The sequence below is a fragment of the Melanerpes formicivorus genome, unplaced genomic scaffold (genome assembly GCF_026170545.1).
Source record: "Melanerpes formicivorus ecotype bairdi unplaced genomic scaffold, bMelFor1.0.p_v2 SCAF_29, whole genome shotgun sequence".
Lineage (NCBI taxonomy): Eukaryota > Metazoa > Chordata > Aves > Piciformes > Picidae > Melanerpes > Melanerpes formicivorus.
Window position 1 is genome coordinate 4,364,011 of NW_027142381.1, and position 23,280 is coordinate 4,387,290.

General features: G+C 47.5%; 1 protein-coding gene across 4 annotated transcripts in view; it reads right to left on the reverse strand.

Annotated features, from left to right (window-relative positions):
• The window catches only part of SUPT6H (SPT6 homolog, histone chaperone and transcription elongation factor), a 28,822-nt gene that overhangs the window by 3,021 nt on the left and 2,521 nt on the right, over window positions 1–23,280 (reverse strand). For 3 of the 4 annotated variants that reach the window (XM_068154570.1, XM_068154571.1, XM_068154572.1), the window contains exons 2-33: window positions 19,635–19,776; window positions 19,002–19,154; window positions 18,795–18,865; window positions 18,038–18,233; window positions 17,285–17,369; window positions 16,609–16,882; window positions 15,281–15,382; window positions 14,646–14,762; window positions 14,042–14,131; window positions 13,408–13,550; window positions 12,991–13,142; window positions 12,388–12,486; window positions 11,661–11,790; window positions 11,403–11,553; window positions 10,822–10,976; window positions 10,028–10,223; window positions 9,565–9,704; window positions 9,369–9,486; window positions 8,665–8,741; window positions 8,352–8,487; window positions 7,803–7,940; window positions 7,312–7,479; window positions 6,697–6,824; window positions 5,391–5,598; window positions 4,798–4,945; window positions 4,402–4,544; window positions 3,516–3,656; window positions 2,256–2,451; window positions 1,883–2,121; window positions 1,472–1,585; window positions 870–994; window positions 281–393 (exon numbers count right to left, since the gene is read on the reverse strand). In XM_068154570.1, the coding sequence (XP_068010671.1) occupies window positions 281–393; window positions 870–994; window positions 1,472–1,585; window positions 1,883–2,121; window positions 2,256–2,451; window positions 3,516–3,656; window positions 4,402–4,544; window positions 4,798–4,945; window positions 5,391–5,598; window positions 6,697–6,824; window positions 7,312–7,479; window positions 7,803–7,940; window positions 8,352–8,487; window positions 8,665–8,741; window positions 9,369–9,486; window positions 9,565–9,704; window positions 10,028–10,223; window positions 10,822–10,976; window positions 11,403–11,553; window positions 11,661–11,790; window positions 12,388–12,486; window positions 12,991–13,142; window positions 13,408–13,550; window positions 14,042–14,131; window positions 14,646–14,762; window positions 15,281–15,382; window positions 16,609–16,882; window positions 17,285–17,369; window positions 18,038–18,233; window positions 18,795–18,865; window positions 19,002–19,154; window positions 19,635–19,743 (4,555 nt within the window). In that variant the 5' untranslated portion in view covers window positions 19,744–19,776. The other variant, XM_068154573.1, reaches the window with a different exon arrangement.

Sequence of the window (23,280 nt, forward strand, 5' to 3'; positions counted from 1 at the left end):
CTGTTACCAGGGTATGTGTGCAGGAGTGTATGAGAGTGGGAGCCCAGGGGACAAGCCCAGTCTTTGATGCATGGCCCACCTGGCTGAGAGATTAACTCTCAGCAGGTCCATGGGAGCCAAAGACTTGAGTGTTGCTTTGAAACTTCCCACTTCCCACATATAGAAAAAACTAAGACACATTTTAGGGACAAAGAACATGAAATTGTCCTTTAGTAACTGTCTCTGTTGTGCAACACCCAGGAAATAAACAGTTGAGGCACTGAAGTTTTGGGGTGCTCACCTGGAACAGGGTCCTGATAATGATCTTTAAACCATCGGAAGAGTCCATTCACAGTAGGGAAGACCTGGCCCCTGTAGCGGAATCCTTCTGGTGTCACTGTCACATACTCTATCCTGTGAACAGCAGTGAATGCAGGAGCATGAAAGATCAGAGGCTGCTTCAGAGCCATACCTGTCATTGTACAGCACCTTCACACTAACAGGACCAAGCCAGAACAAGCATGGCCTACAAGCTCAGGTGATGGCCATGACAACAGACAGACCTACCCAAGATGCTTTGATGTTGTTTTCAAACAACTGCTCCAAAATTCCATGTCTTCCCATGCAAAATCTATCAGTCACTGCCTATACTCCTGTGACACCCCCTGTAAAGGGCAGGATTGCTTGTGGCAGCTAGATGGGTAGAAATCTCCTGGGTAAGATTTACTCCCAGATGTGGGTCCTCTACTCCCAAGGAGACCAAACCCTATGTAAGGGGAGGCATGAGCTATGGGGATACTGGCAGAGCTGGAAGAGAAATTGGCAGCAAGAAGTTGAGGTGTGGTACTGGAAGTACTCAACTGCATGTGCTGGGCTTGCCTCTCATTTACCTTGGTTTGCCTCGAGGCTGATATCCCAATAGGAATTTGCCAGGTAGATCTTTACAGGCACTGATAAAGTAGGGAATAAATGTTGGCTTCTCTTTCTTAGTCTTTATCAGCAGCTCTTCCAGCTTCTAAACAGAGAGACAAAGGAAAAAGAGAAATGCTCAAGGAGAGCCTACATTTTCAGCAACACACAGAGCCCACAGATATCTATCTCTACGCTGTGGTCAGCCTTTTCCCCCAGCCCCGATGCCAGCGATCTATCAAGGATGACCAAATGTACCACTGCTGTGTAGGGCTGGTGTACAAATGTCAGCAGGTCACAGAAAGCCAATACTCTACCTTCAGTGGTATTTGCTGGCAGAGCAACCCTCTGCTGCAGCAAACCACACTGCCATGTCCTAATGCCACTGCTCCCAGATAGAATCCCCTGAGACCTACAGCTGGAAACTGCCGAGCCCCAGGCAAGAAGGGGAAGATCAGAGAGCTCAGTCCAGCAGCAGCTCATGCCAGACTCACAGAGTTTAAGACCCATCCTGAGACAAAGAAATTCATACTATGCTCCCTTTATCTCCCACAAAAGCTATCACAGCCTGGGACAGGCTCACCTTCTTGTCTCCACCATTGCAGTCCTGATAGTATTTGTGATTCAACAGGTCTCTGGCAAAAGAAGCCATAGGCTGGACATAGCGAGCAACAATTTCATCCAGGTCTTCAAATTCCTTTCAACAAACACATTTAAAGAGGTGTTTAGGGTGCGTGATGAGGAACTTTTATCCTAGTACACAGCTCTCATTCAGACATTCTGCATAGCAAGGCTGGATGCTTTGAGGGGAAAAAAAAAGATAAGTGATTGCTGAGTATTGTCTATGGATCCAGAGAACCACAATGGAAGTTACTCTCCAACAGCCTGAAAGCAGCTGCAAGGACAGAAAAGCTGTGCCAACCTGTCCCTGCCAAAGGGGTTCTCCTCCTTCCCCACCAACTCCTGCTCTGCAGGAGCTCTGCAGGGCTCTTACCTCTGTGTTAATCCAAAGCGTGGAGCCCAGGCTGAAGGCATTCTCCTTGCCCTCTTCTCGCACATCCACGTGCTGGTAGATCCCATCGTTCACCTTCCAGGTGACGGTCAGGTGGTTCTCCCCTTTGCTGCTTGGCCGAATAATCACATCCCCTTGGTCCATGGTCTCCATCATCTTCTCTGCTTGCTTGAAGCTGATGTTGTGGAATGATGGGTGAGCAATTACTCTCTTGATGTATGCTGAGGGATAAAGTGGAGTGTTTAGGCTTCCAAGAAACACTGCTTTATCACAGCTAGGTGCCCAATTGTGCTTGTTTTCCTGAAGCAGCCTGGGAAGGCTGATGTTATGAGGGAGAGAACAGTTAGAGACTCACTTGTTCGCTGCTGCTTTCTTTTCATGTCTTCTTCCTGTTTGTGATCTGCTGCCTCGGAGTCGAAGTCATAGTAGGTGTCTTTAGGCAGTTTCCACTCATTGTTCTTATCCATCAGGTCTGAGGTCCTGCAGGTCAGGTCTGCACCAAACTTCTCAATGTCAATCTTCATAATCCTGCAGTGAACAGTCATTCCCACCTACAGGAGAGGGGCAGGCAAAGCTGATCAGCAGGTCTGGCTGATACTCCAGCCTCCCTGCGCCGCAGAGCGATCTGTGTGGGGTCAGGGCTGCTGCTAAGGAGGTACAAATCACTTCACCTCCTTCAGGCTGATACAACCTTGAAAAGTGATACTTCCATACAAACTGAAAAACCAACTGATCCCCAAGATAACTAGAATGAAAAGGGATTAAAGGAAAAATGGGCAGTTCTCCAGCATGTCTACCACTCATGTCTTGTACCACGCAGAAAGCTGCATGTCTGGAGGCTGAGGATCACTTTGCAGCAAAACTGGACTTCCTGATATGCAGGAAAGCATTTATGCCTGTTCAGAAAGAGTGGAAAACACCCAAAGGACATCTCCTCTTAAATGGGAAAAATACCACTACAAAACCTGCAATATCTTAGTCCAGTTAACCATGCTGAAGTAACAGTGACTCTTTAAAGAGCTGCTGAGAGACCTCTGATCTTACAGGATTATCCATCACCTCCATGGAATGTCAGGGGCACCCCGCAAGACAGAAAAGATGACAAACCTCTATTTTATCATCTGGTAAAATCATGTGATTCTGTTTCTTTCAGAATCCCAATCCCAATCCCCATCCTGAGCAGGAACAGTAACTCTAACTCTGATGATCTCCACAACTGAATTTGGACAGAAATTCAGGAAGAGCAGAGTGACCCTTGCCTATCTAACAGCAGTTCTGTGAACTCTTCAGAAAGCCAGGAACAAAGGACAGCTCTACACTAGAATGCCTTCTGGTCTCTTAAACCCAGACTTTAGCCAGACTGTAATAAATCCTCCTGCAGTGCACATGTTGAATGATTAACAGGGTTCCCAGCAGCTGCCAAGAGAGATTTGCACTGTGGGAGAAGGACGCTCACCAGAACCTGAACTCGCCACTGATTTAAAGCTGTTAGATGAAAATAAGGTTTGAAAAGTCATTTAGGGAGCAGTGTCATTAACCAAACTTTGAATCTTTGGTATGGCCTCCAGGTTCTTCCAGCTCTTGCTGGATATGTGAAAATCCACTGCTTTCATACCTTCACCCTTTCTTCTGGCCGCTTGACCACCTTATCACTAAGAAATTTTGTTGGGATGAAGCCAGCGATGCCATTATCCAGACGTGTCTTCACTCCAATAGCCTGACCTGGACAGGAGCCACTGTCAAAGTGATTCCAAACCTTGAGAAAGGCAAAAGTAGAAGTTACTCATCATGGAAAGAAAGTAGCTCCAGTAGCTCACACACAAACAAGTCTAAGAGCTGCGCTGGCAAACCGATGGCAGCCACCAGAGATGTGCAGAAGTACAGGTGACAGAGAGCTTCAATTAAGGCCACCCAGTAATGCAATCTTCCTGCTTTGGTTCTGTTCAGCTTATGGAGCTTTGCAATCAGGAAGGTCAGCATGTCTTTAGACCCACAACACAAGCCTGCAGCTAATGCTGGTTTCTCATAACAGCTGTTAAGAGTTTTAAAGTCACGGATTACCAAGGCTGGAATTCAGCAATGTTTAGAAGAAACCTAAAGTACAGCTGCATTAAGCAGCAGGGGGTCCAGGTAAGCTCTTATAATTGAGAAGGTGACAGAACAACCTTCTGTTCTCAGTGTCACAGGCAGTTTCTCTGTGCAGACCATAAATAAGCTTGTCTAATGTATTTGCACAGAACTGGTCAGCTTAGCCTCAGGTCCATTTCACTCCTAGCCCAGTTCACTAAAATCCATGAAGGGTCTCTCAAATCTACACTGAAGCAATTAATCACAAGTGGAACAGATTACAGTTGCAGCCAAAGGCCACGTTCAGGTTGGGGTCCTGGGGCACTGCAGACAATTTTGGCTCTGAAATCTTGTCTCCCAAGAATACAAAATGCTCAAGCCTGCTGATAGCAAGCTCCTGACAAAAGCAGGCCCGTAAGGAGAAACAGCCTCACCTCGCTGAGCTCTGGGAAGTTATCCTGCTGGCAGAAAGGACACTGCCAAAGCCCAGATTCATCATTTCGTATTGCCTGGTCATAGCTTTCTCCCTGTGGCCGCCTGTGGGCTATCCCAGTCACGTTGCAGATGATCATTTTACCTGTGGAGTGATGGGAGAGAAGAAAGAAAGGATGAAAAACTGACAGCCAACTGCAGGGCTGAGCAGCTCCCTCAATCTAAGGCAGCTGCACATGAAGGTGTTAGAAGTACCCAGGTACTTAAAAAGCTGCTTGACATACATGCAACCACGGCACCATCCCACCACTGCATTCACCAAGATCCCTCTGCCCCACCTTTACACACCCCAAGTCAACTTAGGATGACAGAAACCAGGGATGTAAACAGGGATGTACCTATATAAAATGTCTCTGGAGTTTCTTTGGTCAGCATATTGAAGACCTCCTCTGTGTTTGGAGAACGGTATGGGGTTCTCAGGTCCTTGTACCTGCAGCTTAGCTCCGCTCGAATGTCATACAAAGTGATATGCTTGTCACCATAGCCCTGTGTGGTATTTAAGGTCATGAAACCATGAGCAACAGGAAAGAGGTGAGTAGGGAATAAGTAACTAAAGAACTCAAGGAACTTATCAAAGAGCAAATGTGAAAAAGATAAATGCACAGGGTACCATCCAACTGGGGAACTCAGTCACCCAACGCTGGGGAGGTCCGAAGTACCAACACATTCAAGTTTGATCAACTGAGGGAGAACAGCTTAAATTACTGTCTCTTGCCCCCTCCTTCCCTCTGCACCAAGGGTGCTCTCTGTGAACATTTACTACATGCCACTGTCAGACACTGAATACTCTTCATGGCTGTTTATATATCTTATGACGGCAACAGCTTAAATGCTCATGTCCAAAAAAGGGTTGCCAGCTATAAAATACAAGAAACTGAGCTGGACAGCAGAGCTTCCTCTGTCTCTCAGCACCAGGAACAACACAGCACACCTGTCTTTCCAGTTCTTCAGCAAAGGCATCGAGATCCAGGTCTTTCAGGCGCTCAGGGTTTTCCAAGATTTCCTCTAGAGCTCCTGCGGGATTAGCGTCCTCTGCCGACTCATCGTATTCCAAGGCATCCACTGCCATTTTCCTTGCCCATTCATAGGTCTCAGGATGGACCCTAGACCCATCTAGGACTTCAATGTAGGAATCAGTACTGAAATAAAACCAAAGCAATGTCCATGTAAGGATTCTGTGGGGTTCCAGAGTCACCTCCTTCAGCTCAATAACAAAGCAGATTGTAGAGCACCACTATTGGTTGTGTGGCTGCTTTGCCACCACTGCCCTCCATGGGACAAAGTACTCTATAAAATACAGGACACAGTGAATTTTTTGTTGTTAAATCAACAGGAGCCAAGGCAAGACATGACAAATTTTGGTCTGCAGCTCCTGAGCTGTAAAGGTACAGCTGGGCATTTTGGATGCCCAGTAGACTGGAACACTGTGAGTGATGGCTCTCCTTGAGCACACAGCTCTCTGCAGCTTCTCTCCTCATACAAATTAAGTGTTGCCAATTGGCAGAGCAGCCATCTGCATCTAGCTCTTTGCATGAGGCTGCACTTTGCCCCCTGCATCTCTGGGACTTGTATCCTTCTAGAACCAGGGACATAGCATGGTTGGAACACTCAGTGTAAGGATTCAGCCAGGTGTCCTGTCTCACACTGCTTTTCAAGAGCAAAAAGGACACAGTGCCAGCCCCAGAGCAGACACATTTCCTTCTGTGCAAGGCAGTCAGAGATTCAGAAACTAGGTGACTGCTGTCCTCCAAGCACACATCTTGGTTAGTTACCACTGACCTAAAGCTCTGCAAACTTCCCAGTACTGTTACTAGTTTAAGAGGAAGCTAAATTGATGAGTTGTGCCTCAAGCTGGAGACTTAAGAAATAAAAAACCCCAAAATACTGCTGGTAGGACTCAGGCAGAAACTAAGCAGAAGTGCACAGGGGTTACTGATGGGAGTGCACAATGACTATCTTAGGAAACAACCATTTTCACTTCAGCTCCTCTTGACCACAAAGGGTCTTCCAAAGCACAGCAAGCTATATAATGAATGTTCTGCAGCTCACGTTGCTGGGTGAGTTTAGCTGCCCTTAAGAATCAAATTAATAACCCATAATACCTGAACTTGGCCAGCACTCAGAGGGGCCACACAGAAACTCTTAGGAACACAGACTCCACAGAACAAGACTGCTTCAGCCCTTTGCTCACACCAACTCCATACCCTGCAAAGCATTGAACGCAGCCCAGCACCCACCTGTCGCCCAGCGACGCTGTGTCAATTTTGATGAAGCCGGCACAGTTGATAAACACCTTGGGTCCCATGTGACACATTGTAACCAGCTGGGTCCTGTTCTCCAGACGTGTGTTGTTCTGTTTCAAAATCTGGAGAGAGAGGTAACAGCATAAACTTGCTATTCAAACACAAGGGTTCTCCAGGAAAAGCAGAGGACTCATGCTGGACACTGCAGTGTTCAAAGCATTTGACATAATCATGCTCATCATAACTCATAAATTGTTGCCCCCCTGCCTGTGTCTCAACATTGTATGAAAGGAGATGTCTCCACGTGGAACAGCTCCAACTCTCTGGAAAAGTGTTGGCTCTTTGCCTTGTGTTTTCTACAGTGTGGAGGTGTCCTGATACTCATAACTGCACCCTGTGGGTTCAGGAGCTAGCTAGGATTGATGGTTCTGCTGAATTGCTTGGGTCTCAATGACACAAACCCATGCAGAGCTTTGGGGTTAGGCACAGTGAGACAACACATACTGAAACACGTCAAGGAGCTGTCAGCTGCATCTGGCACACGGGACCCTGACTCACGTGTTATTGGTGATGGGTTGTTTTTGTTGGCAGGGACAGAAGCCTCTTTACCTTCAGCAGATGAGTGCCTTTGCGTGGTCCCAGGCCACACACGTACTGCAGCAGAGCCTGGCTGTGAGGGTGAGCGATGGCCCGGTTGACATCCACTCCCACCTCGTTCACACGGTTTATGAATTCGCAGTAGAGGGCATTCAGCAGCTCCTCCTTCACCACATGCTCCTGATGGAAATGAGAGGTGTTAGCCTTGCAAGGAGGTATGTGCAACACTTCCCTGTAAATAGGCTGAGCCAAACACAGCAGACTGGCTCTCAGGAGCTGTATTGCACCTCAGCTACCCCTGAGAAGAGCCTGAAGGCAAGAGGCAGATGAAGCTAAAGCAGGCAAAGAACAAAGGTGCTGTGTAGAATGAATACAGCACAGAACAGGCAGAACTTGCATCAGTTCAACCTGGAATGCTTTTCTTTGACAGCAAACTATCACAGGCATCTTCCTCTTGCAGAGAAGGATTTCCCTTGCCCAAGGATCTCACAAGGAAAAGTTACCTGCAGAGGGTGGAGCTTCAGGCACAGAATATCCTCATCGGAGCTGCAGACCTGGGCAAACTCAATGAGGGGATCCTGAATGCGGCGAGCCAGGGAGACAGCCTGGCGCAGCAGAGGCGGATAATCCCGGAACTCATTCTGCAAGAGGCCAGAGAATTAGGGAAAACCCTGGTGATGTTTTCATGCCTTGTAGCACAAGGAGCAAAGACACATTGGACAGGGATTGGAACACAGGAAGCATTTGCTGCTCAGGGCAAAGAGAATTGAGGTCAAAGGCTCCCAGGAGCTCTGCTTTAACTAGGAATGAAACAACCTTCATTCACTCCACTGAGCATGATTCATTTCAAACTACATCATACCTACTTTGTACAGCTGCTTGTACATAAGCCTGCATAAGATATTTTGCCTTGATCCAAAGGTCAGTACGTCACAGTTTAAATGGATTTTATGAGGCAGCAGATGATGCAAAGCAGGGACAACACAAGTGGATGATTAGGCAGCATGAATGAGCAACAGGCTAAGGGATAACTGGAATAACAGACGCTTCACCTCAGACTTCTTGCTGTTCATGTAAAGGATGGCCAGTTCATTGTCCACCAGCTCCACCCCGATTGAGGACAGCTGCTGCCCTTGATCCAGCTCATGAACAATTCTCTTTACATCCTCCATCAGCATCTGAGCATCCCTAGGGAGAGATGGTCAAGGGGATTGAGAGCACAGCACAAAGCTTGGTCCTGAAATCACTCAGGGAGTTAACCCCAAAGGGTTGCCTCACATCACAGAGAGAAAACAGTGAAACGTGGACAAGCATGAGGAAAGCATTGCAAAGAGACCAGGATATGGAAGGAACACAAAGGCTGACCTGTTCTCGCCTGCAATTGTCACCACATGAGGCTTCTTGTTGAGGAGGAATTTTTTCAAAGTTTCAATATCCTGGGCCTGGAAAGAAGAGCAGGAGTGAGAGAGGTCAGAGCAGAAAAGCTTGAGGGTTTCTGTACTGAGCTAGCTACCAGTCCTGGGCTCCTATTTCACACGGCAAATCCTTCCCCCACTGCCTCGCTGATCTGCCACCATGATGTGAACATGGCTAAACATATTTTCCAGAGGCTGACCTTGCGGCTCCTGACTACTTTAAGGACAACCAGGAAAGCGCTGTAGAGGAAAGACTGATGGTATCACACTCTGGTGTGATTAGGAAGTCAGTGCAAACAGGGAATGGAAGTCAGAGCACTGCCCCAAGCTCCTGTCGGTCCCACAATCTCTTGCTGTTAAAATGGGATCAGGGAAAGGGGAGAAAAATTCTGTAGCTGTGACCACAGAAGCTCACAATGCTCCAACTAGCAGAACTCAAGAATGGCAAGGCTCTGCCACTCCTCATAAGAGAAGCTAAAGAGATGAACTAGAATCTAACCGGAAGCAACTGTTCCACCGGAATAACTGCAAGGTGGGGTTCCTGCATGCAAGAGTGACACGGCCTGAGCCATCTTCAGACTTCCTCTCCAGCCCACAGTGAATCACACAGTTCCAAAAGCCATGTGAGGACACCCATCATGCATCAAGGCTCACCTTCTTTTCCCTCTCCTCCTCACGCCAGGCATTCCTTCTCTTTGTGAAATGTGGCAGTCGGAGGAAGTCTGTGACCTCACCTTCGCCGTTAACAAGGGCGCAAAACACGGGGTGGTCCCTGCAAAACAGAGACCGCTCAGACACAGAGGACTGCTGAAGCTGCACATAGATCCAGAGGAAATTTCTCTCCTCCTACCTGGCTGAGGAAAATGCAATGCCTAGCACCCGAATGCCCTTCCCTTGATTTTCATCCATGAAATCATCATCTTCCTCCACTTGCTGATCAGGACGATACGAAGCTACTTTTAGCCAGTTGTACAGTTTCCGGCTGCAAGCCTGGGAGAACAGAGGAGAGAGGGGAGTGAGAAAATCCACTGCAGGTACTTTGACACAGCCTTTCTCTTCTCTCTTGCTGCTCAAGGCAGCCACACAGTATATTCTGTTAGGAGTGGGACTAACTCTCCAGAACCATGGAACTCAACTTTCCTCCCACTGAGGTGTCTGCTTTTTTTCTCCATCCTTGGGAAATAATGGGACTCAGACCCTTGCCTGTCTCCTCGTCCCCAGGAGCCCGTGTACGGCCTGTCCCCTGCATGCTGCAGGATTGTCAGCACTTGTAACCATAGCTCTAACTCAAACCCACCTGTCTCTCATCTCACCTTGAGGACATACTCCTTGGCCTCCACCAACAGCTTGTTCTTCAACTCTTTAGCCATCTGCACATAGAGGAACTGGTTGAGGGACCGCTCAATGGCCATCGTACGCTGCCGATTCCACTCTTGCACCTGGTGGCTGAACTCATCTCGGTAATAGAACTGTTTGATTTCCTCAAAGTATGTCTGGTCACTGCCATAACTGCAAAAAACATCAGGAGAAGATAGAGAAGGGCTCCAAATCCCTGTACTGACAGCACCACTGGCAGATTCCTGCACAAGGATGTAACTGCAGCATGTCAGATTTAGAGAGCTGCCTAAAAATTTGGAGACAATCCCATCTTCCCATCAAATACTCCTCTAGATGCAGAAGCTGAGCTGCTAGACAGATGACAGCTGAAGGCCATGCTGGCAGCACAGAGGCTTGATCAGTGCAGCATGAGACAGCCCACAGCCACTGCAGCACATCCATACTGCACAGTGTAGCTATTCAGATGTGCAAGGAAGGAACCGAGGAGCACACAGCAAGGGTTATTGAGAAGTAAGCATCATCCTTCACAAAAATCCTAAAGGCTTCCAAGTTTTCCTTCAAGTAAGAAAGACAGATGTCTGCTGAAGTTTTCACTAAGATGCAAAAAAAGAAACAAGACCCTAAGAGGCTGTTTGACTTTAAAGTGCAGGAAATCACCAGGCTGTGACTTGCAGGAGCAGTTTGGTTTACAGAAGGGCTCTAACAGCATGGCAGCCCTGGATGAACAAACTCTGCCAAGGCATGGATGGCATGAGCAATGAGGACTCACCCCTCCACCCCTTTCATGTCAATGCTGATATCTATAGTGAGCAGCCCCTCCTCCTCAGCCAGGCTCATTTTCAGGAACTGATCATCTCGCAGCTCCTTCACAGGCTTGTTCTTCAAGTATTTAAAGGAATAGGCATAGTGGGCTTCATCAATATCCTAGGAGAGGGAGGAGACAGTCAGCATGCATGCACACAGGGTATTCATGAAGAAAGAGCCTTTTGTATACCACAGCAGACAATGGGTTTTATTCAATACACCCTCACCCCTATGCCTGCCAGTCTGCATTTCCTTCCCCAGCATGACACAGTGGAATTTGTTCCCAGTGCCAGAGCAACAGAGACTGTTCCAATAATTGAAGGCAACACCTCAACAGCAAGAATCAGGTCTGATGAAATGCTGAGACTAGAAAATCAGTGTGCTGTTGAGCTGGCCTCTGCAACAGCCTAGCTCACATCCTGTTCTGAGATTTATTCAGAGTTGCCAGTGACACAGAGGAAGTTTTCAGATGCAAAAAAGAAGCATTTATACGTTATTTAGATCCTTCCCAGAACTGACCCACAGAGTCACAGCTCCCTTCCTTACCTTCTTCCCTTTTTTGGTTGGTGAAATGTTGACTTTGGCTCTTTCTTGGAAAGTCTGTCTCAGAACCTGCCTGACCAAAGGCTCTCTGGCTATCTGCAAAGCCACCATGTACCGGGCTCCTTCCAACACAGCTTCAGGGCTTGGGAACTGACTAAAAGCAAGAAGACAACATGGAAGGCTTAGGACTTGAGAAGACCCCAAGATCCCTTCCTTTGTGTTACATCTGCAGGACCTCCAAGAGGATCCTGATGCACTGACCTACAGACATAATCCTTGGCAAGCTCCAGGGGCTCTGCAGGGAACTGCTCTGTCTCATGACGCTGGTAACTGTCTCGAAGATTCTCTCCAAACTGCTCAGGTGTCAGACCAAACTTCTTAGCCAGGCCATCTGGTGAAAAAAACCCAACCACAATAAACCACCACAAAAGTGATGATGGGGTACTGTAGCTTATGCTGAGCACAAATATCAGACATAGAATATTTTGGGTTGGAAGGGACCTTTAAAGGTCATCTAGTCCAATGCCCCAGCAGTGAGCAAGGACATCTTCAACTAGAGCAGGCTGCTCAGAGTCCTATTTAACCTGACCTGGAATGCTTCCAGGGATGGGGCATCTACCACCCCTCTGGGCAATCCAGGCCAGTGTTTCACCACCCTCAGGGTAAAAAATGTCTTCCTGCTATCTAATCTCTCTCTTTTAGTTTAAAATCATCACCCCTTCTCCTGTCACAAAAGGACCTGCTTAAAAGTCTGTCCCATATTCTTATAGGCCTGTAAGTACTGAAAGGCTGTACACAATTCTCCCTACAGCCTTCTACTCTTCAGGATGAACAATCCCAACTCTCTCAGACTCTCTCCGTAAGAGAGGTGCTCCAGCCCTCTGCTAACTTTTGTGGCCCTGTCCTCCTTCTAGAGGTAAGTGACACACCTAGAAGAGCATGCAGGGCAGGCCACTGCAAGCTCAACGTGGCAGAGGCCAGCCCTTACCCAGCCCAGCTGTCTGACAGATGGTGTACATATCCCGGCGGGAAGCCTGCTTCAGCTCAGGACCTTTCTGCTCATCATCTTCTGCATCCTCCCCTTCACCTATGGAAAAGATACATTTAGCAAGGCCTCTTCACTAAGGCATCCAGATAGCAGCAGTGTCAGAAGCACAGCAAAGGGATTAAACACCACAGAGTTCCTAAATTCTACAAAGACATCTCAAAGGTCACAGTAGCCTTAAAATTACTCAGGGTTAGAAAACCCCACAGAAAATGCTATCTTCTCCTCCTCAGTTTCACTGCTTTGCAGTTTTAGTAGCAGAATCTGAATTGCACACCCAAGCACACATGAAGGTGGCTGAGCCCTGCTTTGGCCCCTGCCACAAGGGGTGGCATTCAGTCCTTCAGAAAGCAGCATCTTGTGTGTCAAACCTTAAACATTTTCAGAGTTGCCTGGAAGACCTGAGGCTAAAGTGGTACAGAAGCAAGGAGCAGAGATGTTCTGTGCAAACACAAGAGCTTTTCAACAAACTTTCTTACTATTCTTTTGAACCAGGGTTTTCAACCAGCCCACAACTAGGAGACTATCAAGTCTGGGAGGACAAACCTTCCTCTTCTTCACCATCCTCCCGGATACGCTTTTGCTTCTTGCGAGCAGCCTTGGCAGCATTCTGCATCTTGGGGATGTCTCTCCCATAGTAGAGCAGGAAGTGATTATACACGTCCTTCAGCTCGTCCATGGACTGCACGTCCTTCAGCCTACGGCATGCAAAGCCAGCATGTTACACTCTGCTTGCAGCTGAGCCATGGTCAGAGCACTCAAGGAACATGCTCTTATATAGGTCAGGCAGAAGGAGAACTTGGGTCCGTCTTCCAAAGGAGTTTGAAGCATTTCTCATTACTGGCTTTCTGGGGAGGCTAAAGACAGTGCACTGCAGTGGATGGACAGCCTGTGCTCTTTGAGCAAGTTAACACACATTTTAAGATGTTTTGGAATGAATACAAGGAAGTCATGGCACCATACCTCTCCATGTCAGTAGTATCCAGGGCCCTTATTCCATCTGCCAAGGGCTTATCTGGGTCAGCAGAGATTTGTTCATACTGGTAGGCCTGCATCTTCTCAAACAGACGTGTCAGGTTCTGCTTGCGGATCTTCAGCTGGGTCCACTACCATGAGAACAAAATTTTCCAGTGAAATGAGCCACAGCTGTGTGTTATACCCAATTCCTCCCTTCCCAAACAGGGGCTCCCAGGATCTTGGGATATTCATCATATAAAAATGATCATCAAAACCTCCCTCTACAACCAAGCCCAGATGTGATACATATGGCAGGTTTCATCTCAGAGATACATTGCATTAACAGAAATATAAAGTATCAAGCTTTGGATCCACTTGATAGCAGAGAGAGAACCTGCACTCCTCACAGGAAATGTCACTACACAAAAGGAACGCAGTGAAGAGGAAGCACTGGTTTGAACCTTCTTATGTCAGAGTGTTCTTTATGCCCATGTGATAGCAAACATGCAAAAACCTCCCAGAGGCTAAAAATGCAAACAAGGTCTTCACAGCCAGAACAAAAATCTGCTGAAAGTATTAAGCTAAGTTTGAAGACAGGTTAAATGTTGATGGGATAACATGCAGTGAAAACACTCTTTACCTTCTCATCCCACTGCCAGACCCTCCACAGGTCGTTGATGTGCAGCTCTGGCTCCACATACTCCTTTCTGTAGAAGGCGATGAATGGGACCTGGAGCAGAAATGAGACTCATCACCCTCAAACAGGAGACCAAGCTGATCCTGACAGCCAAGAGTCCAGAGAACACTTCTGTTCCATTTGGAAGAACAAGCTAATGGGGCAGCAAGCCATATGCTAGCTCTGAACACTGGTCCACCAAAGAATACACCACACAGACCAGAAAGCTTCTGAAATATCAGGCAACACCTTAGAGAATAGGCTGAATGGACCAAACGAGGCTCAAGTTACTCTGGAATTCCTCCACCTCATTTAGCATCCATTTGCCCAGGATCAGGGAAGTAAGATGATGGCAGCCCCAGGGCCTTAAAAGCCTGCATTGCCACAGCTCATGCAAGATAAGCTGAACTTTCCAGGGAAGCACAGGAGAGGCACCAAGATATGGTATCGCTGCCCCTTCAAGATTGCTGCCCCTAAATACTTCCAGCAGCACCTTGGCTAATCCTGCTTGGATAAGGAGACAGCAACTCAGACCTTATCTTGGCAATGAAGCAAAGTTGTGAATTACCTCAAAATGTTGATTTCTCATGAAATTCAGGGCTTCTTTAATCTTCTGGATGGTGCTGGGCCCCTTGCGGCTGAAGCTGCTGCTGGACTGTCCACGGTCAAGGTAGTCAGAACTTTCCTAAAAAGGAGAAACATATTGTGTTTGGTTGTATTCCTGAGCTGACCCCTTGAAACACCAGCCCAGCCTAAGACTGGAAATTGGTGGTCCTCTTAAGAAGAGGGGATGCAGGCTTAGCTGCACATTTGGATTTTAGACCACAGAAAAGCATCCCAGCCCTGACTGGCTTAAAAGAAAATGGAATGAGCATTTGGCCAAGGTAATTGATAAATTGATGGTTAAAAGCAGACCATGGCTAATGCTTCTTTAGCCCTAAGTGCAGAGTGGCTCAGAGATCTTTCAACCATTCTTGGTAATTATTCTTGCAATTGCTGTGTTCCACTTTTGAGGTGTTCTAGAGATGCAAAAGTGAAGACATGTGCATGTTAAATTTGCTGCTCCGTACCAGAAAACCATGAAGAAAGGTACATTGGGCACCACATTCCTCTGAGCAGACTCCTAGAACAATGTCTCCAGGCTGGAAATCTGCAGCACCTTCAAGGCTTTTTAGGGCAGAAGTCTCAGGCATAGTCCTTTACCTGCAAGGAGATGGTGGGTGTTGCAAATGCATTCCTGTAAATCCAGTCAGCTTCTTCCTCCAGCTCATCATCTTCAGCATTTCTCACTGGGATAGATCGCAACTGTGAAAAGACAACAGGATTGAGCAGAGAGAACACCAGGGCTTGTGCTACCACAACCTGCAAATTATTGTTTGGAGCTGCAGATTGCCTGTGGGCTCTGTTCCACTCATAGGGCTTTCATGAGGACAGCATCTCAATGTCTGCATCTTCTGAGCAAACAGGAAACTTGCATCAGCTCTACACCAGATTAAGAACAGCTAACAGCTCTTTGTGGAGAAGCCTGCAATGGTGTGAAACCTTCCATGATGATCAAATCAGGCTACCCTCACTTCCTACCAGACTTCTGGTCCCTCTGCAGTGACATCCTCTGTTCCAATCCATCTGTTGTTTGTTCTAACCTTGCCATTGCTTTTCTTGCTGCACCCACAGAATAATGGCATGAAAACCAAACTCTCTCTGGGCGTTTAGTCCCTGCCAGTTCTCCTTCCAAAGGCCTGCCCTAATCATCCTGACATCTGTGAAGATAACAAACTGTGTGAACAGGCCACACATGGCCAGAAGACCTTACACACAGAGTTCCCTTGTGCAATGCACACTGGCATGGGAAAAAAAGGCTCCTTCTGAAGAGCTGGCAGCCTCAGATGTCTCATTTTACAAAGGAGAGTAACAAGCCTCAGCACAGAATTCCAGTAACATACAGTTAAGCAAGATGAAGAACATGGACTGCTCAGGGAAAACCTGATTACAGGGTAAAATGAAGACAAAAATATGAGACACCAGAACAATTCCTAGCAGCACGAGCAGGACTCCACACTGAGATCACTGCAAGTTTCAGTCACTTGGATTAAAGTGTGTCACAGAAACACCTTGTAGAGAACAGGTACATGTGGGCTGGGGTACAGGTAGCCTAGAAAATCCTAGTTAACCTTCAGTGCCACTGCAGCTTCACTCCTGCTATCCAGAGATGTAACTCTAAACACTACTAACAGCATCCAGCATAAAGGACTTCTCAGCAGAGCACAAGCCCTTGCATCGCTCCCAGGAGTGCAACACTGGCACCCAGTGGCCGAAGAGAAACCAAGGCCAGCTAAACCTAGGCTAACACAGCTACTTCACAATAGTCACCACTACGTCTGAAGGCAGACTTTTAGCCCACACATTTGACAGGTGGGATCGTCAAGTAGGGAAAAAGAGATGCTAGCAGCCAGTTGAGAAGCTTCATTTGCAGGTCCCAGGTCTGCTGTATTCAGTGGAAGATGAAGTGCTATTGCACCCTCTTCCCTCACCTGGAACCTCTCAGGCATGTCTGTCATGCGGATCTCGTTGTCCTGGTCCGTCAGGTGACTGCTCTCCAGCTCACTGGGTTCGTACATCTCAAAGATGCTACGTCGACTGACGCGTTTCTTGGCAGTCTTTTTGGGGCGTACACGGGTCTCCCCTTCAGTCTCTTCATCCTCATACTCATACTCCTCCTCCATCTCCTCATCGTACTCATTGTACTTCTCAAACTCATCATAGTCAAAGTCCACACCAAAGATTTCCTGGGCTTCCTGCAAAGCACTGGAAGGCAAAAAATGATTGTTCAGCCCCACGGTCCAGTTCACAAAACATCACTCTAGACACACAGAGGGGGCCAAGCACCCAAGTCTAAGAGTTAGTTCTGCACCTAGAGTGAAAAACCATGGATAGGAACACAACTCCTTGAGCTTCCCATGCAAGTATTTCTCTTAAGGTATCTTTTGGTATCTTTCTCTTTTGGTATCAAAACAATCCAGGGGAATAAAGAAGTTGAGATGTTTAAGAAATCACAGACTAAAAGCTCCATGTTTCAATCTACCCAGTTCCTTTGGGGAAAGAGACCATAAGTATCCAACCACAAGCTGAATCACTCTGCAGTTGCAAGAATCAGGTAAGCTGAGCACTCTCTTCAAGGCTCCAGGCCAACTTCCAATCAGTACTTACGCATCAGTGTATCCAGGGAGCTTCTTTCGCCATTTTGGCTTCTTCAGAGGCTGTCCATCGTCATCCACAATGAAGTCATCAATGTCTGGACATTGAGAAACAATTTAGTAGTCAGGACACTTTCATATTCCACTGGTACCTCTGATAAAATCCAGCACAGTCAGTGCAATTTTGAGCTTTCACTAAGACTCAAGCTGCTGCTGGCTGTCAGTCTGCTCTGCCACTCAGTGCATCTCCTACACCAGCCTCAGACATTCCAGGAGCCTGAACCACAATAACAACCTAAAGCAAGCTTCCAAGCACAGGAAAAGCCATTTGGCAGCTATCTACAGCCCAGTGCAATGAGGTCTTGCTGCTTCAGACAGGAGATAGGGATAATTCTTGAAACTTGTTCAGTATGGTACTAGCAGGGGTGAAGGGCTGATGCTGCACAGAAGTAGGGCAGGTGTGCACTGGGCTACTAGGTACTAAACAGAGCATTGACTTCTTTCCTTTGAAGCATTTTCACTCTGGAGGCAGCTTAGAGGAGACATTCACCACCTCAGCATATGTGTTTCTGGACAAAGCAGTACAGACAAACTAAACCTGTCACTCCAAGACATTTCAGTTCTGAAGACTGTACTAATCAGACCAGCAAGGGCTTGACCACAGCCATGCTACCACCTTTGGTTACTTCTAGCTCAAAGTCCTAGTTTGGTTCCTGTGCTTTAATCCTAGGACAAATTTTGGCTGGAACTGAACATCCATACTCACCAGATTCATCTTCCTCCTCCTCCTCTTCCTCTTCTGGTGGAGCAACAGGAGCTTCAACAGCTTCCCCTCCCTCCTCGCCTTCACCATCCTGAAATATTTCTTCAGCAATGGCTTCCTTCTCATGCTCTTCTTTTCCATAGTCTTCCTCTTCATCATCCTCATCATCAGACATTTTTCGCACACGCCTGAATTTTTGCTGCGAGCAAACAGCCTTGTTAGTGCCCAGAGCTCCCAGCATGGACACTCAAGCTCAGTGTGGTCTCTGCCAGGCCAGAACTGCCCTTCCTCTGCAGGGATGGAGCCCAGACCACTGGGCACTGTGCACCCAACATAACCACCTGCCAAGAATTGCACCACGCCCAGGCCTGTGTCACTTGCATGCTGCTACCATCAATGCCAGCCTGGCTTCGTGTGTCTCTGGGAGAGTTAGAGAGGAGCCTTAAAGCCCACAACAGCCTGTGCTGATGCTGAGGTTAGCACCATGCCAGAAAAAATTACTCTAAAATGGCCTCTTACAAGACTGACTTGCAGAGATGGGAGGAGTAGAGCAGGCTTTAGAGGAAAGTGCTTTTGCAAACTGGAAAACCAGTTCCCAGTTGCCTGGGCAGGGAGAGATCCTGCTCCCTTCAAACACTCAGCTCTCCCTTTCCAAGAGGGTAGAAGCAAACACATCACTCTCTCCCTCCAGGCAAGAGCCCACCCTCCATCGTGCCAAGATACACTACACCGTTAACAATGGCAAGGGAGCACAACTCACTCTTTTGACTTTGACACCCAAGTTCTCTTCAATGAGGTCAAAATCATCATCCTCCAGGCGGTCATCAAAAGCTGAGAAGAAAGCAGAGATGAATTACCCTCTCCCAACCAAGGAGAAGGCTTTAGCTTACCCAGCCCTTGCAGACACCCAGGACAGAGTGACAGCATTACACTGTGGCCTGTTATGAACTACCACGACAAAACTTACTGCGCTTTCTCTTTTTGTGGCCAACATCATCCTCAGAGTCTCCAGAGTCACTGGCTTCCTCCTCCTCTTCCTCATCATCATCATCGTTGATGAACCCCTTCAGATTACCCTGCTCATCTTGATCATCAAGATTCAGCTCTTCCTCTTCCTCATCTGGGATGGAGAACAGCAAGTGGTAGACATTTACTCACTGGTTATCTACCTTTTCTGTGCAAACAGCATCTTCCTCCACACCATCCACACAAAGAGTTATAACTGAATGCTTTTACTGGCACAGAATGGAGCCAGCTGCTCGTGCCAGAATCCCACTTCCTGTCTCATGGTCTCATGCTCTTATTGCAGAGGGAACAGGTGGAGTGGTCACACTAGAAGAACTCCTCTGTTTTACTGTTTACTATCAAATTGTGTGACTGCAAGTCCCCCAGGGGTGAAGCAGTGTGTTTTCTACTGGCAAATACAAAAGCCACCTAAGTGCTTTCAGGAAGAGAGGCACTTAAACAGCTGAGATTATCGACTACAGATGGCCCTGCTATTACAGCAGAGTTACTGCTCCATCTGCAGTCATGGGATGTGAAACAGCGCAACAAGGCACACAGACAATCCAGCAAACTCAGAACAAACAGGCAGACTCACCATCCTCATCTTCCTCTACAAACTTCTTGGTTACCCTGGGCACAACCTCCCCATCCTGGTTGTACTCCTCCTCCGATTCCTCTGCTTCACTTTCTACAAAGTCAGACATGGCTGTGGCGTCTCACACACTGCTCCACAGCAGCTGGGGAAAGAGGAGACATCCATCACATCAGCTGAGCAAGCAAAACACAAGCACTTCCCCCATGTGGGTTTTGGAGAGAAGACAGCTAAGGACAGAGAGTTTCACATTATCTATCAAGGCCCTAAATTACCCAGTGTCCACCTTGCCTGGACATCCCTGTCACCAGAGATTAGGCAAGTGAAGCCAGCAGCCAAGTGCTGCTAGCTCCTGTTAACGCATGTCTCAGTGAGCAGGACAGGACCTGTCACCACAGCATTTGTTACAGAGCCCAGCTCCCAGCTGCAGCTGAAATGGTGCAGGCAGCCAAGGCCCTTCAGCCCCTCCACCTCCTCCCACAAGGCCAGGAAAACAACCCCATGCTGCCACCCATGCTGCATGGTGTCAGGCATGCAGTCCAACTAATTAGGATCTTAATTTGATTAAACCTCTCGCAGTTAACCAAGCCAGGGCAACACTGAAAAGAGCCTTGAGTTGCCATTGCAGGCTGTTAGCAAGGTTCTGCAGAGCCCCACAGAGGAAACAGGAGCCTTGGAGAGTGCTGGGACTGGGAGCTGCAGCTGCCCAATTCCACTGTTGCACATAGCTGGAGCCAAGGATGGGATGTTCCAGGCCAGGGGTCTCTGTCCAGAGATTAGAAAGTAACAAGACACTACAGAAGCACGGTGTTTTCTACATCCTGAATCTTTGGTTTGATGTTTTTCCCCAACTGGGTATTCTGGCAGCAGTATAAATCAAGGCTAGCACAAAGGGAAGTGTGTGCATAAAGACATGGCTCAAGTTTGGTCTTCCTGAGCCTTCAACCTCTTGTGGTTACAAAACTTGCTGTCACATACAAATTTTTCAATGGATTTTTTTTTTGTTTTAGTTCTTTTTTACACACATGAAGACAACAGAAGCTTACAGAAGTCAGCTACAAGAAAAACCAAACCAATTCCTCAAATGGCTGTGAAGATGAAAGCACCAGCTCAGGAAGAAGAACCAGTCTTTGGGAAGGTACAAAATGACCTCAGAGGAGGTGTCAGATCTAAAGCCAAAACCTCCACGTTAAATTAAATCTGATGTAATTTAACATCAAAAAAAAAGAGAGAGAAAAAGATGAGAAAAGCATTCTTTACACCAGGGAAGGGTACTTAAAACAAACATGCTTCTAAATGTTCCCCTAATAAATTCCCCACTGCAAACAGCCCGCTGAAGGAAGCAAGTCCCATTCAGGACAACCTCATCAGGGCTTGGCCATGATGCTTCTCATGCATGGGACTCCTTGTTGTGCCCTGAGATCCACACATCTGGTGCACAAACACAAGAACTCAAGAGAAAAACAGGGACTTGTTTCCCAGTTAAAGAAAACAACAAGAAAGCATGCCAGGCTGATTTTGGATAATCTTCTAAGTCTTGAAACACCACTAGCTCCAATGTCAGCTGTATCTCATTAAAGAAAGCCCACAACAAAGCCAGGGGAAAGACCTCTGCCAGATTTCAGCAGATACCAGCTCATACTCCTTGGCTGTGGATTACACGGTTGTGGCCACCATCTATTTGTGATGCTCCAGACAGGCAGAAATTGCAGCAGGCCAAAGCTACTGCTTTGCACTCAGACAGGACATGGCTGCTCTGGGTTGGTGCATGGGCACCGTGTGAGCCCCGTCCTTGAGAGGACACTACATAAGTTGCACACATGTATTTAAGCATCCTTCTCAGAAATAACACTTCAGGGGGTGGTGCAGAGACTCATTAAATTCATAGTCCTAAATCAAATGCCCCTGAAGAATTGTGTAACTACATGCAGCAGAGGAACATGAATTATCATGTTCAGCAGCCTGTAGACAACTGTCAACTTTACACCTTCTCATCAATTCTTCTTCTACAGGTATTCATCAGGATGTATTAGCACACATAAAACTGCAGGCTCAGTGGCTTTTCTGAGAGCATCTCCAAGTCTAATAACCTCATATCCTTCCTGTCCACAACCAAAACAGGAATCCATCCAGAAAGCAAGCCCCTCATCACAGCACCACGTACAGCTTTACTGCTCTCTGCCAGCAAAGCACTTTGCTCGCAATTTCACCTTTCTTCCTCATCACTTGTTCTACCATTTTCTGGCAATTTCAGTTCATGTCAACTCAAATTTGTCTGGACACAGGGAACAGCCAGGACCTAGGAAACCTGTCTTATTTAATGATCCAGTTGAGCAGATTCCACACAAGCCAACCACCCACAAAACTGGGTGTTTTCAGGACAGAGGGGATGTCACTTTGCACAGCAAACAGAAGCAAGCACAACTATTACGAAGGAGATGTTGAATCAGATATGGACTACAGGGGCCTCTCCCACTGTGTCAGAGGGGCCTTCATTTGAAGTAACACAGGAGAAGGAGGCAGACAAAAGACTGCAGCCAGCACTAGTGGAGGTACAGAAGCAGGGCCCCTCAAACTGTTAGTCACACAGGAACAACTGCACTCTAGCAACACCCCTTGTCTGGCTTGAACAGGGTTGAAAGACTGAGGAACACTGGCCCAGCCAAGCTCTATCATGCTATTGGCCTTCCCTCAGAGCAGTGCAGCAGCATCCCTGTTCCTGGCACACTCCCAGAGACTGCTGCAGCACGGAAGCAAGGACTAAGGTGCACTAGAGCACCACAAAGACAGGGAGATCATGCCCAACTCTGCATGCCTACCTGTACACAAGCAGACAGGCTCCTATAGATTACATATTTGCCCCAAAGGCACTGGTCAGTGCCATTGAATCATTTTGGTTGGAAAAGACCTTTAAAATCATGAAGTTCAACCATTAACGCAGTACTGTCAAGTCCACCACAGAACCACATTGCTCAGCACCACATCTACAAATCTTTTAAATCCCTCCAGGGATGGGGACTCCAGCGCTTCCCTGTCCGGTTCCAGGGCTTGATGACCCTTTTGGGGAAGTACTTTTCCCCTCAAGTCCAAGCTAAACCTCCTCTGGCACAACCCAAGGACATTTCCTCTTGTCTTACTGCTTATTACTTGAGAGAAGAGATCAAACCCCACCCCACCATAACCTCTCTTCATGTAGTTGTAGAGAGCAAGGTCTTCCCTCAGCCTCCTTTCCTCCAGAACAAAAAAAAAGCCCACAATGCAGTTGCCTCAGCTGCTCCTCACAAGATTTGTGCTCTAGACCCTTCATCATCTTTGTTGCCCTTCTTTGGACACACTCCAGTGCCTCAGTGTCCTTGTAAGTGAGGGGCCCAAAACTGAGCGCAGTATTCAAGGAGCACCCTCACTAGTGCTGGGTACAGAGGTACAATCACTTCCCTGGATAGATTACAGACAAGGGCAAAGCAGCAAGCAGCTCTGCGACAGCACAATGAAGACCAGGTGCCTCTATGTCTAGCATGGCCTTTCCCCCTTGGCAGAGACACCAGAGCAGTTCAGGGCTGAGCAACTACGAGACCTCGGCTTTCAACCAGGGCCATCCACACTGTGCTCAGCTCAAGGGCACAATGGTAATCGTCCAGAGTCCACAAGC